At 42.4% G+C, this 17,237-nt stretch overlaps 2 protein-coding genes across 2 annotated transcripts; both read left to right on the forward strand.

Annotated features, from left to right (window-relative positions):
- The first annotated feature begins 5,297 nt into the window (after window positions 1-5,297).
- Window positions 5,298-8,108, forward strand: LOC109155083 (protein FAR1-RELATED SEQUENCE 5-like). Its single transcript, XM_019302810.1, has 5 exons — window positions 5,298-5,310; window positions 5,645-5,716; window positions 6,135-6,808; window positions 7,742-7,842; window positions 7,994-8,108. The coding sequence occupies exons 1-5, from the start codon at window positions 5,298-5,300 to the stop codon at window positions 8,106-8,108; spliced, it is 975 nt and encodes a 324-aa protein (XP_019158355.1).
- Window positions 8,109-8,168: 60 nt separating this feature from the next.
- On the forward strand, window positions 8,169-9,388 carry LOC109155084 (protein FAR1-RELATED SEQUENCE 9-like). Its single transcript, XM_019302811.1, has 2 exons — window positions 8,169-8,368; window positions 8,485-9,388. The coding sequence occupies exons 1-2, from the start codon at window positions 8,169-8,171 to the stop codon at window positions 9,386-9,388; spliced, it is 1,104 nt and encodes a 367-aa protein (XP_019158356.1).
- Window positions 9,389-17,237: the final 7,849 nt, after the last annotated feature.

A 17,237-nucleotide genomic window follows, 5' to 3' on the forward strand; every position in this document is an offset into this window, starting at 1 on the left:
AAAATTCTTTACATTTAAATTTCAAATTCATCAATTGATTATATTCACTACATTGTCTATTATTTTTTTTTGTGCACTATTTTTTAATTAAATATCAAAGTTATAATACAAAATAATGCTATATAGTTGTTTGCCAAGTATCTTATTAATACCATGAAAAATTTTAAAAAATATAATTAATAAAGCCAATCATATTAACTATCCGGGGGATTTGTTGACAAAGAGATTATTCAAATCACACAACAAATTGAAGTAAGAATTACCCCGCAATGTCCTTGTTTGACAATCAGCAGTTAGCAGTTAGCGTTAGCGGATTATATTAGCGAATTTGATCAGCGAATTATATCAACGGTTGGTAAAAAGATATTTGAAAAAATTACTTGTTGTTTAGATTAACATGTAAAATAACCTAAGGGTATACATATTATAATAATAATAATAATAATAATAATAATAATAATAATAATAATAATAATAATAATAGTTTTATATATATATATATATATATATATATATATATATATATATATATATATATATATATAAGCCAATCATATTAACTACTTGATTATTGACAAAAAAAGTATTCAAATCACACAACAAATTGAAGTAGGAAACTACCTCGCAATGTCCGTGTTTGGCAATCAGCAGTTAACTTTTCAATATTAGTATATATTTAATATTTTATGCCCTAATTTTAATTTACTTTCCCTTATGTCCCGTATTTGGTTTCAACCATACCTATACAATTATTTTATTGACAATTATAATCAATCTTGACTATATTATCTTGCATTTGTAAACTTAAAATTACCTATTTAAATACGTAAATTTAACATTCAATTATCTATGCACGAACAATTCCAATATAATCTTGCCTTGATATACTTTAAAGTATTTATTTAAAAAAAATATTGGGCATTATCTCAATCGCGCAATGCGTGTAAAAAACTAGTAATAATAATAATAATAATAACAACCACAGCAACACCATGGGTGTATCATTGATGAACTTATAGTTGATGTAAATTTTTTTTAAAGTCTGTAATTAAGTTCCTATTACCAAATTCAAACAAAACGATTCTAAAAAAAAAAATCTCAAAACAAAGTACTCCTATAAATTGTAACTTCTAATCATCATCGCCTCATCCATCACTCACAAAATGGCAAAAAAACAAATGCAAAGGAAGGGGAGCTAGTACAAAGAGAAAAATATATTATCCAATCACTTGGAAAAAGTAACGTGGGAAGTAGAAACATAAGGGCGTGTTTGGTTTGCATATGCAAATTGGAATTGGAATGAAATATTTGATAATAATATGGATTTTTGTGAAAGTATTTTACTTGTTTGGTAATAAAGTGGAATTGGAATAATTACTAATATTGATGTTTGGTTATGTATGACCTTATAATGAGAATATAAATATTTAAAAATACAAAAACAAAATATCAAGACAATTGATCCTAATAGAATGATATCTAAATGAACAAAAAAAAAAATCAAAACAAAAATCTAAAAACACTAACCAAACTTAAAAATCATATTACCAATAAGATGGAATGATACCTTTTTAAATTAAGGAATGAGATTTTAATTGAAGGTGTAATCAAATCCCATAGTTGTGTTTTAAAAAGTTGTCAACCAACACTACAAGAAAAATGCACATAGACAACGGTTAATAACCGTTGTCATAGGGGTATAATTTCTGTTGTTGAAGCCGGTGTTGTTGTAAGTCCCGCGCATAGACAACGGTTTTTTAACCGTTGTCTTTTCCAGAAACAACAACGGGTTTTTAACAGTTGTCTATTAAGTGTTGTTGAAGTTGGTGTTGTTGTAAGTCACGCACATAGACAACGGTTAATAACCGCTGTCTTTTCTAGAAACGACAACGGTTTTTTAACTGTTGTCTATTAAGTGTTGTTGAAACCGGTATTGTTAAAAGTCACGCACATAGACAACAGTTAATAATCGTTGTCTTTTCTATAAATGATAACGGTTTTTTAACTGTTGTCTATTAAGTGTTGTTGAAACCGGTGTTGTTAAAAGTCACGCATATAGACAATGGTTTTTAACCGTTGTTTTTTCTATAAATGACAATGGTTTTTTAACCGTTGTCTATTAAGTGTTGTTGAAACCGGTGTTGTTAAAAGTCACAAACATAGACAATGGTTTTTAACCGTTGTCTTTTCTAGAAAAGACAACGGTTTAAGAACTGTTGTCTATTGAGTGTTGTTGAAACCGGTGTTGTTAAAAGTCACGTACATAGACAACGGTTTTAAACCGTTGTCGTTTCTTTCAAAGACAACAGTTTTTGACCCGTTTTCTATTCAATGTTGTTGAAACCGGTGTTGTTAAAAGTGATGCACATAGACAACGGTTTTTAACTGTTGTCTTTTCTTTAAAAGACAACCGTTATAAACTGTTGTCTATTGTGTATTGTTGAAATCGCTGTTGTTAAAAGTCACGCCCATAAACTGTTGTCTTTTGTATAAAAGACAACAGTTTCAAACTGTTGTCTATTGTAAAATAGACAACGGTTTTTAACCGTTGTCTCAATCCATTCTTAACCTGCTTAAATTTTAATCATATAAAAAACAATCAATTTATCCATTCACCATGGCCAAGTCTAGTTACATAATTTTGCAGAAACTAAGCAAGGTTCAAAATAACAAGTCAAAATACTTTTATTACCAATTCTAATCGAATCATCATCCAAGTCATAATACTACAAAAAACAATTCTACGAACCAAGTCTAAATGATTACAACGTCAAATCATACCTACTCTATATAACTTGATAGAATATCGGCCCATTCTGAACGCACCAGATCAATAACCGTTTTGTCATAATCAACTTGTTGGAACTACATGTAAAAAGTGAGTAAATAAATTAGTATAGATATAATAAATTTGCAATGAAATGCGAAATAAGTTAGGTGTAATTCGGAAAGCCAAAAAGTAGGGTTATAGCGCAGAAGAAAGTCAAATATTTGCTAATTTGCTGAAAAGAAATTCCCATATTAAAGAATTGAAGTTGAACTTCCATGAACAACAGAACAACAGCAAATTAACTGCTTTTTCAAACACATTATTATAAACATCACAGCTAAGAAAAATATAGCAGTTCTAAAGACAAGAAAGGATACTTGAACTTAGATTTACACTCCAATCAAAAAATCCCAAATGGTGTGTAGACTAAATGTTGCTCAATTTCACTTAACATATCAAAGCCCAAAAAAAGCATATTTTGCAAACAGAGGAGGTATCTATACACTACACAAGAATAAAAGTGAACCATTGATGCAGAATTGATACAAAGAAACAAAAAGTGGGAAAAGTATGCAACTAAGAATATCTTGCTCAAATATGTTATCACAACCACATCCAAAACCTATACAATCTAATATATAATCTCACAATTAATATAAATTAATAATCAGAAATTTCTATAGATATTAGCTCACTTTAGAATATCCTTCATTGTTCATATAGTAAAAATGATAACCCGCATTTAAGTAATTAAAAAGAAAAAGGGGAAAACATTCATATTTTTATTAACAATGAAGGAGTATAATATCAAAGATTAAATGCGAATGTTGATATACAGACCTAGTTTTACCGAGAAAAAAAAAAGATATTTATTAGCAATAAAATAACATGCAGTTTTATCATTTGTCCTAGTAATACCTGAAATACTGTGTAGGAAAACAAAAATGAACAAACAACACTAAATGTAAATCAGGAACAGTTTGGATATATCCTGTGAAAACAGTGAAATCCAACAGTTAAATGCAAATCTAAAGTTACCCTGACATGCATTTCTCAATGAGATGGATACAGGAAGTAGTAACTGTCCATGCAATTAAGAAAAACACACAAGTATCATGTAAAAATTCCTATACACATTCATTAAGCAGAAATTCCTATCAGAGCATTCACTTAGTAACCTATTATCACAATCAAAATTCTTTCACCTTCTACTTGTTTTTGATTTGGGGCATTGCAGCTTCTACATCTTGTTTCTTGTTTTCTTAATGTTGGTTTTTCTTTTTCGTCTCACTTTAGATTGCAGGTGGACTTACTAAAACATGGCATATCTGACCCATCATCTCTATTGCTCTCTTCAATTTTTTCAAGAGAAAGTGAAAGGGTGGTAGGGAACAAAGATTTACCAAATTTAAAAAAGAGACCATTGTCACATATTCAACAACTCCCTGTAAAAGTGTAAAGTCTCTTCCGAATTTAATTTTCAACTCCAGACAGGTACAACTGCCCTACATATCCTCCCTTTTTCCTCCACATCATTTAAGCCTTCCTCCTACGTATACATAAACTTGTTGCATGACTTGATATATGGCTTAATGGTTAACTTTAGAACTAAGGATGCTTCCAAGGAATTATATGGCTTAATGGTTCTTTAACTATAGTGTGCATATCCAACTTGGTGAGTACAAACAACTTAAAACACATAAATTTCTAGAATAGACTATTTGAATGCAATAAAATTATGTAAAAGTTAAGCATAAGCACATTTTTATCTCTCAACATTCATTTCATTTCAACACGAAATAGGTATGCATCATATTTCCAAGAAACTCAAATGCATCATATTTCCACTTTGAAACATCAAATAAGAATAATTTTAAACACGAAATAGAAATGGAATGTATTACTAGTGCTTGAACATAATTTTTATCATCAATGTCTGGCATGTTCTCAATTAACGAGGAGCCTACAAATGTTAAATAATATTTGCATTATTTATCTATATACAAACACTTATATCTAATTAGTTAGAAATATTAAATTACCTTGACAATTTCCCAAGCAGTTTTACTTCGTCCTTTCTTTCCATTCGCAGAGGACGCATGAACCATTTTAATAGCTATATATATATATATATATATATATATATATATATATAGAGAGAGAGAGAGAGAGAGAGAGGATCATATGAGGTCATGTTCCCACATGAGGTCTAAGGTCAAAATCTGGCATTTGATTGTGCGTTGATCTATGGTTGTTGTTTTTTTGGGTTTTTATTTTGTCTTTATTTTTCTTTTGTCGCGTGAGTGTGTAAGGTCCTTTTTGTCTTTGTGTTTTTCTTTCCTATTTATTGGGTGTCTTTGTCGGCTGAGTTGCTCATTTTTAGGAGTTTTATACATGGTAAATAAAGATTTTGAGCGTTTATATTCTGATGTAGCGATCCACTTTATACAGTTTCTAGTTTTTGTGATTTTTCCTTGCATCGTTTCATAGTTATTCAATTTTTTCATCTTTCTCTGCGTGAAGGCTTATGGATTCTCCAGGTTAGTTTTTTCGTTTGTTTCTTGTATATCTTTATTGAGCATCGGTTGGTGTTTGGTTTGTGTATAAGTATGTGTCTATTTGTATGGCATGCGTTTTAGGTGTTGTGGTTTGATGTTATTTATGGAGTTTTAATTTTTATATATAAGTCGTGGGTCTTGGATTAGTGATTGTTTATTTGGTTTGGTTTTATGTCGTAGTTGTATTTGTGTTTTTCATTTTTTAATAAGTGCAATTGGCATATGTTTTTCGTTATAAATTGTTTTGCTAATTTATGCATTTCGGTATTTGTTTGACATTATGGCTTATGTGTGCTGGTTTTGTGTTCGATGATAGGATATTGCCTTGGTAGTTTGTGCATTTCGGTGTACATGGTTTTTGCATTTTATATTGGTTTGAAGGTTTTTGGTATGTGGGTGGTGGGTGGTAACTTCGTAAAGTGCATGTTTTGGTATTTTATATGTGCGTGTTTTCGTTTTTTAATAAGTGTCATTGGCATATGTGTTTCGTTATAGATTGTTCTGCTAATTTATGGATTTCGGTGGTGGTCTGACAACATGGCTTGTGTGTGCTGGGATTTGGTTCGCTGTTAGGATATTATGTTGTTAGTTTTGTGCATTTCGGTGTACATGGCATTTGCATTTTATATTGGTTTTGAAGATTTTTGGTTTGTAGGGGGTAGGGGTTTTCTTCGTAAAGTGCATTTTTTGTTATTTCATATGTGCAAGCAGCTTGTTTTTTTTTTTTTTTTTGGAATGTTATGCATGTCGTTTTTATTTGACTGGTTTTGTGTTTGTGTGTATATTTCTGTTTGATGTTTGTGCAGCACGGTCGGAATCGCTGCAAGGGTGTGTTATGGACGTGTCCCCCGATGGGACTAAGTTTTGGACGCCTTCGTGTGATGAGGCGGTTAGGCCTTTTGAGGGGCATACTTTTCCTTCTCTCGCTCACGGTATTGATTTTTATCGTCAATATGCGTCTCTCGTTGGTTTTGATGTACGTTGTAGTTCGTTGCGTAGGAATAGGGAGGGTGTTGTTGTGAAAGACTTGTTGGTTTGTTCGCGTGAGGGGTTCAAGCAGGCGGTGCAGGGCTCTGTTGTTGTGGATGCTGCGTTGGATCAAGCACCTGTGGCTCCGAAGCGCCGGCGTGTTTCAAATTGGGTGGGTTGCAGAGCGAGATTGGTGTTGAAGATGGTTGATGATGGGGTTTTTGTGGTGCATTTCATTGAGCACCGGCATAATCATTGTTTGTGCTCGGATGTGGCTAAGCCTTTCTTGCGAGGCAATCGTTCCATGGATGTGCAACATCAGATTTTTGTGCTTAAGTGTGCTAGGGCCAACGTTGGGCCCAATAGGTCGTTTCGTTTGGCTAGGGAGTTTGCTGGGTCGTATTCAAATGTTGGTGCGACATGTGTCGATTTTAAAAATTTGAAGCGTGATTTAATGGCATTTATTGGAACTTCAGATGCTCATATTGTTGTGAAAAAATATGCTAAGAAGGTAGATGATTGCCCGGATTATGTCTTTAGATATGATGTTGATTCCAAACTTATGAAAAGCGAGCGCTAGCGACGCGAGCGATCCGAAATCGCTTCGCCTTGGTGAGGCGCAGCTTCGTGACTAAGCGTGCGCCTTTTGTGCTGTTCGGCGGAAGCGGTGAAGCGCACAAAGGTGTTGCTTTGTCACGAAAAGCGCAAGTCAACGGTCAGTTTTATAAAAACAATTAAAAAAAAAAACCTAAGCTAATATCGCGAGTCGCGAGTTGCGACTGGAGGAGAAGATTCGCAGAGAAAAAAAAAACCTTTGCCGCTTCTTTCCTCTACGGCTCTACCCCTCTCTAAGGCTCAAAGCTGCTCTCCACCTCTCCTTTCTCGCCGACCACCGCCCTCGCCGACCGCCACCTTCGCGAGTCCTCTGTCCACCTCGCCTGCTCGCCATTCACACTGCTGAGTGGTGACTGGTATCGCTGTTTAGTTTTTTTTTTTTCCTCTTCCGTAAAGATGGAAGATACATATGTTATATTATTTATATGTGAGTTGAAGCCTTAATTTATGTGAGTTAGGCAGTAGGCAGTAGCCTATTAGGACTTAGGAGTGTAGACAGTAGAGTGTTAGCTAGTGTCATAATTTATTTTTATTAAATGAATAAATGATAATATCTAATAAGATTAAGAGTTAATATAAGTTAATAAATTTTGAAAATTACAATTTACAGTTAATTAGTTGAGTATTTATCATTTTAGGAGTTATTTTGGATGTTATTTTGCACAATTATTTGAAGTTTTTGACTATATATATGCATAATTTATATATATTTAAAGCGTTGCTTTTTGTGAAAAAGCGACGCTTCGCTTTGCGCTTTCACTTTAAAGCAAAGCCCGGCCTTGTCGCTTTAGTGCGCTTTTCCGCTTTAAAAAGTTTGGTCGATTCTCAGGATCAGTTATGTAGGGCTTTTTGGGCTGAACCTATTGCGAAGGAAAATTTTTCAGCTTTTGGAGAGGTGGTGTCGTTTGATGCAACTTATGGGACTAATAGGTAAGCCACGTGTTCTTAAAAAAAACTTTCTTGTAGTTGGATTTTTTAAAAAAAATTACTGGTATGTGCAGTTTGTTCTTATGTATTTGTGTATGCAGTATGCTAAAAACCATGGGGTTTCTTTTCGTTGGTTTGGTGTTATGTCTTGCAGGTATGGTATGGTATTGGTTCCGTTTACTGGTGTTGATAATCACAAGAGAGGCGTCACATTTGCAATGGGGTTGATTTCTCGTGAAGATGTGGACTCTTACGTGTGGCTTCTCTAGCAATTTAAAAGTGCAATAGGTTGTGTGCCTAGTTGCACTATCACTGATCAAGATCCTTCGATGCGGGTTGCAGTCTCACAGGTGTTTGATACTACGCGGCACAGGTTTTGTATGTGGCATATAATGTCAAAGGTTGGCGAGAAGGTTGGTAATGTTCTATCTAAAGATGAGGAGTTTCGGCGTGCGTTGAATGATGTTGTTTGGTGTGAGACATTGTCCGCGGAGGAGTTTGAGCGGGGTTGGCAGGACGTTATCGAAAAGTATAGCCTTAGTGACCATCGATGGTTTTGTCTTATGTATGATCTGAGATCGTATTAGATCCCTGCGTATTTTAATGATATATTTTCATGGGTGGTTTGCTTCGCACGACATCTAGGTCCGAAGCTGCGAATAGTGTGTTTGGTAGTTGCACAAACCAGCATGCTAGTTTGTCTGAGTTGTTCAACAATTTTGAAGGGGCTATTGATGCTCAACATTTGGCGCAGGCCAAACTGAATGCCGAATGTGAGGGCCACTTTCCCTTGTACCAGACTCCGTTGTTGATTGAGAAGCATGCTGCTGCGGTGTATACTGTCAATGTTTTTTATGATGTGCAAGTCGAGGTTATTGCGGGATCTTTTTCGTGTCGCTCTGTGCGTTCAAATGTTGTAGGGATGGTAACCCGGTATGAGGTTCAAGATGGTGATGAACCGGTGCGCACCGTGACTTTTGATTCTGGTAATGTTGTTGTCGAGTGCACGTATAACATGTTTTCACGGGTTGGGTTACTTTGTCATCATATTTTCTGGGTTTTCAAGGATCGTAGGGTTGTTTCTATCCCATCTCGGTATTTGATCGCACGTTGGACAAGGGGGGCTTGTGTGCGGCAGGTGTTGGGTGTTCAACGTGGGGGCGCTTCGGAGGTAGATGTCGCAATTGGTGAAGCGTGGGCTGAATTTTTTTCGTGCGTGACCATGGCATCACGGAGTGTTGATCATGTTTCCAAGTTGAATGCAGCTTTGAAAGATTTCAATGCTTTTTTATTGGCTGAGAATGGTCCTAGCGTTCGCTCTTCTTCTTCTAAGAAGCAACTTTTTGAGTCGTTTTGCGGTGCTTCGCCCGATGGTCAAGTTGATGTTCGTCCTCCTCCAATCTATAATAACAAGGGTGGTGGCAAACGTTACAAAAGTACAAGGGAATTAGGTATTGAAAAGTCGGGTCGTCGCCAACGCCAATGCCAAACGTGTGAAAAGTATGGGCATGATAGTCGTACTTGCCCGATGCGCAACGTTGACGTATGACGAAAGGGGGTCGTACTGCTCTTTGGATTAAATTTAAATTTAAACACATTGCTATGTTTTTTACTTCACTACTGACTTGGTTTTATTCCGCATTTGGTGGTGGTTTTCAATAATGGATTTGGTGTGTTTTGTTAATTGGATTTTTGTGTTTCTATTCCGTGAAATAATTTTATATTATCCGTTTTTTATATAAGTTGGTCGTTGTATTATTTCATTCTTTTTTCTCTTATTCCGGAACCACCCCTAACTTGCGCAGTATAGGTTTCTGCCGTTGCACATGGTTGCTGGAATTTTGTGCTTATTTGCACGAATCCTTCCGTCGATGTTGCACAACAATTCATTTGTCTAGTAACCGACTATACGCCTTCGTTGTTTTTTTTATTTTGCTTCCTCTCTTGGTTAACACCTGCCTAATGAACAGTTTATGTTAGGTACTGTGATATTGTATTTGTTTTTGAGTGGTGTCTTGCACATTCGGTCTCTTTGATGTACCATATTATTTCGACTAAGGAGTGTCATGCAAACATGCCTGTTATTAAATCTTCAATGTTAAGTTTCTTTATTACCGGTGCACCGACGACTCACCTACCGTGTGTCATGCAGCACATCCCACTTGCACAGTACTGTTCGTTGTCGGTGCACAAGGTGACTGGATTTTTGCGCACGTATGCTTCCATCAATGTTGCACAACACTTCATATGTACTATGTATGACTATACGTGTTTGTCTGTTTTATTTTTGATTCCCCTTTTTGTTAACTTCCCCCCAACGCACAGTTTAGGTTTTTGTACTACCATACCACCACCGTGCTTCTACACAACCGATCAACTACACAGCCATGTTTTCCACTGATGGTAGTCGTAAAAAAAAATAAATAAATAAAATAAAATATATAAAAAAAAAACAGAACAACCATCGTCTATCACCGCATACGGAGGTTCTCACCGAAAACTTCACAGTACTATACCCCTATTCATGTTTATTTCTCCCCAACCCTGCCGGTATTTCAGATTCCGGCGATTCAGCCGACATCAACAACTACACGCACGGTTTTTTTTCCCCAAATCAAACCCACCATTCTCCGGTTCCCTAACACATAATCAACTAACACATACATGCAATTCCATTTTGCACTCAATCGCTCCTAAAAAATCAGACTGTTTATTTAAAAAATAAAAATAAAACCACTTACGCAGTCTGCTCGTTGCGTCGATCGACGCACGCCGGGTGCTCCGCCTTGGGGTTCCGTCAGCCATTGGGTCCGGTGTTGAAGTCACCGGTCGGAGTTCGTCGTTGGCGCTGTCGGTTCGTCTGCTCCAAGTCTCTCCAGTGTGCAAAACCGTCAGTCTCCTTAGTATTACCAACTTCGAACCCTACGCTGTCAAGAACCGTAAACAAAGGGATTTCCTTCATTGTCTTGCACAATTAAGAGTATAATTACTTGTTTACCCCCAACTTAATTACTAATGAAGTAACAACGCAGCGTTAGTGGCGTTTGAATTCCATCTAGGCATCATTTTTGGGCCGTTAGATCATCTCATCTAAGGGTGGGATTTTATCCTCAAACCTCACCTAACACATAAACCTCACTAGAACCTCAACAATATATATATATATATATATATATATATATATATATATATATATATATATATATATATATATATATATATATATGATATTGCTAATTCTACGCAAGCAATATAAAATAAACCCGAGACCAATTAAAGCAAGTAAAAGACTTTATTGATCGCGGTAAAGGCCCTAAGTACAATCTACTTGGTTGCTCTGAGTGCCGACTGACTACGGTCGGGATTCTCTAGTAACAACCTATCGATCGTCCAAAAGTCCTCTACACTGTAGCTACTGTGGGTATTTATAGCCGCTGTGCCGGGGACAAGATTCCAGCCGTTCGGCATGTTCTCCACGTAGCCACCACGTGTCATCCTCCCGGGTGCCCTGTCTGTCATCGTAAAGAGCCGCCACGTGTCCTTTGTCAGATCTCTCGCCAAAGGGCTACCGCTCGGTGGTCGACACTAACGCTCGGGCAATTCCCGGTCGCTTCCCGACCAGGTTCTTCATAAAAAGCCCGACCTGCTACCTGCAAAGACAAAAGACAAAGACAAAGGCAAGTCGGTCGTGGTGAAGCTTATGTCGGTCGGGATATTCCCTACCAAAAGCCCCCCAGCCCGGGCCTTTTTGATCATCCGGGAAAAAATGGGACGGGATGAAGAAGCCCAAACGTCGGCCGACTAACCGACCGACCAGCTGTCATTCCTTCCCTCGCCACGTGTCGGCCACTGCCGGCCTCGGAATCAGTGCGGGTCGTGTCACGCAAGTGGATTGGTTTCCCGCCTAAATGCTCTCCTATAAATAGGCCCTTGAGGCCTTCATTTGAACTTTCCTCAGTCCACTGAAGCAATCGGTACCCTCAGAGAGTCCCGAGCAGCAGTTCAGCGAACCAGTCGAGCAAAGCCAAGCTTCAAGTTTTCTTCAAAATATCACCAATCGGTAAGCTCTTGATCCCTTAGCTTTTACTTTGCTTTTAGCCTTGCGTAGGAGTAGGATAGGACTAACTTCGAACTAACCTCCCGACCCTGTACTAACCCCGACCGACCTTTAGGTAGAAAACATGTCGGATTCGGATAGCCAGAACGCCTCGATCGCAGACTACGACAACACGGTCGAGCACAGCAGCGAAGAGGTGGACATCATGTCCTATTCCCCAGAGGTCGAGCAACGACCACAGCCCACACATGACCGAGCCCCCGAGCCAGCAGGGTCATCAAGCTCTTCAGGGACCTCGGGGTCGAGCTCCAGCGAGTCGGGGAGCGAGGCAACGTCCACGAGCGGACGAAACTACCCGGACGAAGGCGTCAGGGAAACGCCTACGAGGGTAATTGGGGATTACCCTCAAACCGAGCCCGAGGAAGGAGACCGGGCCAACGAAGCCGAAGCGGATGAGGAAGACCCGGCCGGGCCGGCGCCGCCGAACGGGAACGGGTTTGAATTCCTCAACAGCGAGAGCGTCGAAGGCCAGAGGAGCTTGCTGACAAAAGGAGAGGCAAGCAGAATCGCGGCAACTCTCGCTGGTCGGGTCGAGTTCGACACCAGCAGGCAGCTCGGAAATATCATCGAACGACATCAGGGGAAATGGATCGGGATGCATTACGATTCGCTAATGGCCACGATCACATTCCCCTTTTCCAGCCTCCTCACCGCATTCCTGGGCTACTACCAGGTTATGCCCGGGCAGATTTGCCCGAACGCACATCGGATAATCGCGTGCTTTCCCCAGATTTGCAGTCGGCACAACGTAGCCTGCACGATGGAGCTCTTCAACTTCGTCTACCAAGTGAAGGTGCTGGCGGCTGCGTATGGGGGTGGATTTCTGATGACACAATCCGGAGCGGACAAATGCTCGATCGAAGGGCTGCCCGGGAACAACCGGGGATGGAAAAACCGGATCTTCTCAGTGAAGTACGATCCGTGGATCCTCCCGGTCGAGAGGGTCTAGAGTCAGCGTTTCCGAAGACAAGTCATCCCAACCGAGACTCAGGCCATTATAGACGCCGTCACCAAAATCTCGGGCGAAATCTACGAGTACCAAATCTTCAAGACGCCCGAGTCCCTCGAAGCGGCTAACTTGCCCGAGCCCGTATATAATATACCCGATAAGTACAAGCCCGAGCCCCGGGGCGTTACGATCGCAAGGATGCCCGCCCGGGGTAAACGAAAGGGCAAAGGTGCAACATTAGCCCTTTTCTCCGACCTCAATTGCCCGACTGGGCCTTTAGCTCGATCTAACCTCCTTTGTTTTGTTTGCAGAGATGGCCGGCTTCGGAGACGAGGACGCCCCGCTACGCCCGGTGGCCAAGATTTCCCTTGGCAAGAAGAAGGCCCAAGCCAAGCCGACCGGGGAAAAGGAGATCCTGGTAGCCCGACCCATAGGGGCGTCGACCGTCACCACGGCTGAAGGCTACGTGGTAGACACGTCGGAGGTCCTGGTCGCCCGAGTGGCGGTCGGAAAGGGCAAAGAAAAAGTGAAGGAGAAGACCGCCTCGGAGACCAGGGCCCTAAAGCGGCAGCGCGAGCAGCATAGCCCGACGCCCTCAGGCGGTGGCAGCAGAGGTGGTTCCTCGATCCTCGCCCGGATCGGGAATGCTGGGTCGGCTAAGGAGGATATCTCCAAGCTGACCCCGAGCCAGGTAGCCGAGATGATCGGCCACGACCTGGCTGAGGTAAACACTTTTCCATCTTTTAAATTTTCTTCTAAGTAACTCCACCCGGCTAACATTCGATCGTGTTGTGCCCTGCAGATCTCCCGAGCGGCCCAGTTCCTTCAACAGCGGGCCTTACAGGCCAATGAAGCCGAGGCCCTGAAGAAGGTCGCCAACCGGCGATTACAAGAGATCCGGGACCTTGAGGCCGAGCTCAAGAAGGTGAAAGCCGAGCGGGACCTCTCGGAGCAGGTCGCCCAGCAGGCGATCGGGGAAGCGGCCGAACTTAGGGCTCGCCAAAATGACCCGGACAAGCTCGCCCAACATCTCTTCCAAGATACCAAATCGGGCGCTCGCTTTCTCCAGTCCGTTCGGGGCACAGAGGTCGGGGAAAAGCTGGTGTGGACGTTTGGCCGGTGGGCGTACAAAGCCGGTCAGCGAAAAATGCGCGACCAAACCAAGAAGATCATGGAGCAAGCCCTTGAAGGGGATGATCTCCAGTTGGTCTTGACCACACTCCCCGACGACGTAGCCGACCCGGGGCCAGCACCTTTTTATCCGAAGGATCGGGCCACGGCGAGCGGAGCTGAGGCCGCCCCGAGCGGAGAGGGTGATGCCGAAGCGAAGAAGTAGAGTAGGTTTGAGCTTTACTTCTTTTTGTAAATGACGCTGGTCGGGAGCCCGGTCCCGAGTTGTACCGGGCGCCTTTTGGTTAATAATAAATTCCATTTCGATCCAAGTTGTGCCTTTCATTTTTTGCTTTACATTTTCGTTTCCAACGTGCACACTCCGATCGTAGACTCTCGACCTCATTGTAGACTCTCGACCTCGCGGCCCGCTGGCCTGGTCTCGCAATACTCGACCCGGTCGATGCCCACCCTTAAGGCCTTATGGCCTGGTCGTGCATCTGAGATTCCGTCGTAAAACTGGCCGACCCGATCGAGTTTACCCGATCTCCAGGCCTTGACGAAATTTTGAAAAACAGGTAAGCCTCCACGGTCGGGATATATCCGAGCGACGGGCCTATAGATACTTCCTATAGATACTTCATCCCAGCCCCCACACTATTGTGCGCTCGAGGCACGAGTGGGTGCGATAGTGGAAAGAAGTTGGACGGATCGGGGAATTGTGCTGAGAGCTCCTGGCTTCCCCGATCAGTGGCGCGACTCGAATGTCCGCCGATGTGGAGCGCGTTTGACCGGTCAATTGATTCGCCCGGTCGATGCAACTTGAGAGTGAACTGATTTACGTGCATTAGGGGTAATAAAAATAACCGACCGGGCCGCCGCATGCAAGCGGTCGAGCAATCACCGATCGTATATACATTAAACTGTCCCGCTCGCAGGCGGTTAAACAAATATTTACAATCATAACATTTAATTACAAATAACGACCGGGACTAACTCGCAGGTCGAGCCCCCACATCATCCAAGGATTACGAAAAATAGGCTAATGCCTAAACATAACGAGGTGCTCGGAATTCCAAGTCCCCTCGATTACCCGACCGGTTGTCGTCTCCAGTCGGTATGTACCCGGCCGTATGATAGCGCTGATAATGTACGGCCCTTCCCAATTCTGAGCTAGTTTTCCGCCTTCCAAAGGTTGACTGGCCTCCCTTCGTCGTAGAACATAATCTCCCACCTGGAAATAACGAGGGTTAACCTGAACGTCTTTTGAACTCTTGACTCGTTTCTGATACTCGGCCATACGCCAAGCGGCTAGCTCTCTTTTTTCCTCGACCCCGTCGAGATCCACGACCATCGCATGTTCGTTCTCTTCCGCATTGTAGGTTCTCTCTCGATCGGTCGGGATCCAAGCCTCGATAGGGAGTCGGGCCTCTGCTCCATAAACCAGGGCGAAAGGGGTCTCCAAAGTAGCTTCCCTCGGGGTCGTTCGATAAGTCCATAAGACATATGGCAACTCATCGGCCCAACTACGACCAGCCGAGTGTAACTTCTTTTTTAGACCTTCCAAAATCGTCCGGTTAGCGTTCTCCACTTGTCCGTTTCCCTGCGGGTAAGCCACCGACGACCGGACGTGAGTCGTCCCGATCGTGGCCAAGAAATTCTGGAAATATTGGCTTACGAATTGGCGGCCGTTGTCGCTGATGAGATGCACGGGCACACCAAAGCGGGAAATCACATTGCGCCAAAGGAACCGAGCACACTGCTGAGAGGTGATCGTGGCTAAGGGCTCGGCTTCTATCCATTTGGAGAAGTAATCGATGGCGACAATCACGAACTTTCTCCGACCGGAGAGCTGAGGGAAAGGGCCCAAGATGTCTACCCCCCACCTAGCAAAGAGAATTGCAGTCGTCACCGGCTGATAGAAAGTTGCCGGTCGTCCAGGCATCCGGGCAAACAGTTGGCACGTCTCACATTCCCGAGCTAACTTTTCACAGTCTAGCTGGAGGGACGGCCAATAGTACCCGATCAGCATGATACGACGGGCTAACGATCGGCCTCCTTGATGTGAAGAACAAATTCCCGAATGCAATTCCTTCATGACCAGATCAGCCTCAAATGCGGTCAAGCAACGCATAAGAGGTCCTCCGTACGATCGCCTGTAGAGGCGACCGTCCAAGACTTGGAAACTTGGGGCCCTAAGCTTGGCCTTTCGAGCACGCTGTGGGTCGTCTGGTAGTCGACCGTGCTCGAGGTACTCTTTTAGATCGGTGATCCAATTGTCTTCCACCGGTTGGATTGGATTGACCGGTAAACGATGGATGCTATGTCTTGGGATCACCAGAATTCGTGCTATCTTCGACATGTGTTCCAGGGCGTCTTGAGCCAATTTTGACAAGATGTCCGCGTCGGCATTATCCAATCGGGGGATGTGCCGGACGGTATACCCCCGGAACTGAGCAAGCTTCTCCATAGCTAGGTCTCGGTATAGTTGTAGACGCTCTCCATTGACTTCATAGTCTCCGAGAACCTGCCCGACCACGAGCGCGGAATCTGTTTGAGCTCGGACGTATTCAGCCCCCAAGTCCCGAGCGCACTGTAAGCCGTTAACAAAGGCTTCGTACTCGGCCTCATTATTGGTCGGATGGAACTGATACATGAGAGCAAAGTAAACTTTGAATCCCTCCGGGCTCGTAACCACCACTCCCCCTCCTGCGCCTTTCTTGCTACTCGACCCGTCAGTAGCCAACGACCACCACTCAGCCTCGGGATCCTCAACTTCGGGGGGTCGGGTATCCCGGGCGGTGCACTCGACCAAGAAATCAGCTAAAGCTTGACCCTTAATGGCTGGTCTTGGTCGGTATTCGATCGCGTACTGGGTCAACATCAACGCCCACTTGACTAGGCGACCGGATGAGGAAGCAGTTCGGAGGACTGGCCCAATCGGCTGATCGGTCAACACGCGAATTGCTCGACCCTGGAAGTAGGGAGCCAACTTCTTTGCGGCGATGTACAAGGCATAGACGACCTTCTCTAACCGGGAGTACCGGAGCTCAGGACCATGTAGCGCGTGGCTTACATAGTACACCGGTCGCTGGACCCCTTCCGGATCGGTTCGGCACAATACTGCGCTTACTGCACGATCGGAGACGGCGAGGTATACGTCTAGCTCTTCTCCGAGCTCGGGCTTTGAGAGCACGATTGGTGACATGAAATACTCCTTCA

This window comes from Ipomoea nil, unplaced genomic scaffold (genome assembly GCF_001879475.1).
Source record: "Ipomoea nil cultivar Tokyo-kokei standard unplaced genomic scaffold, Asagao_1.1 scaffold2690, whole genome shotgun sequence".
Taxonomy (NCBI): Eukaryota; Viridiplantae; Streptophyta; class Magnoliopsida; order Solanales; family Convolvulaceae; genus Ipomoea; species Ipomoea nil.

Coding starts and splice junctions, on each gene's coding strand:
- LOC109155083 (XM_019302810.1), top strand. Junction 5,717..6,134: donor TATTGGTTTGAAGGTTTTTG/GTATGTGGGTGG, acceptor ATGTTTGTGCAG/CACGGTCGGAATCGCTGCAA. Junction 6,809..7,741: donor TGAAAAAATATGCTAAGAAG/GTAGATGATTGC, acceptor GTCGATTCTCAG/GATCAGTTATGTAGGGCTTT.
- LOC109155084 (XM_019302811.1), top strand. CDS start 8,169: ATGCGGGTTGCAGTCTCACAGGTGTTTGATACTACGCGGCACAGGTTT. Junction 8,369..8,484: donor TGGCAGGACGTTATCGAAAA/GTATAGCCTTAG, acceptor CACGACATCTAG/GTCCGAAGCTGCGAATAGTG.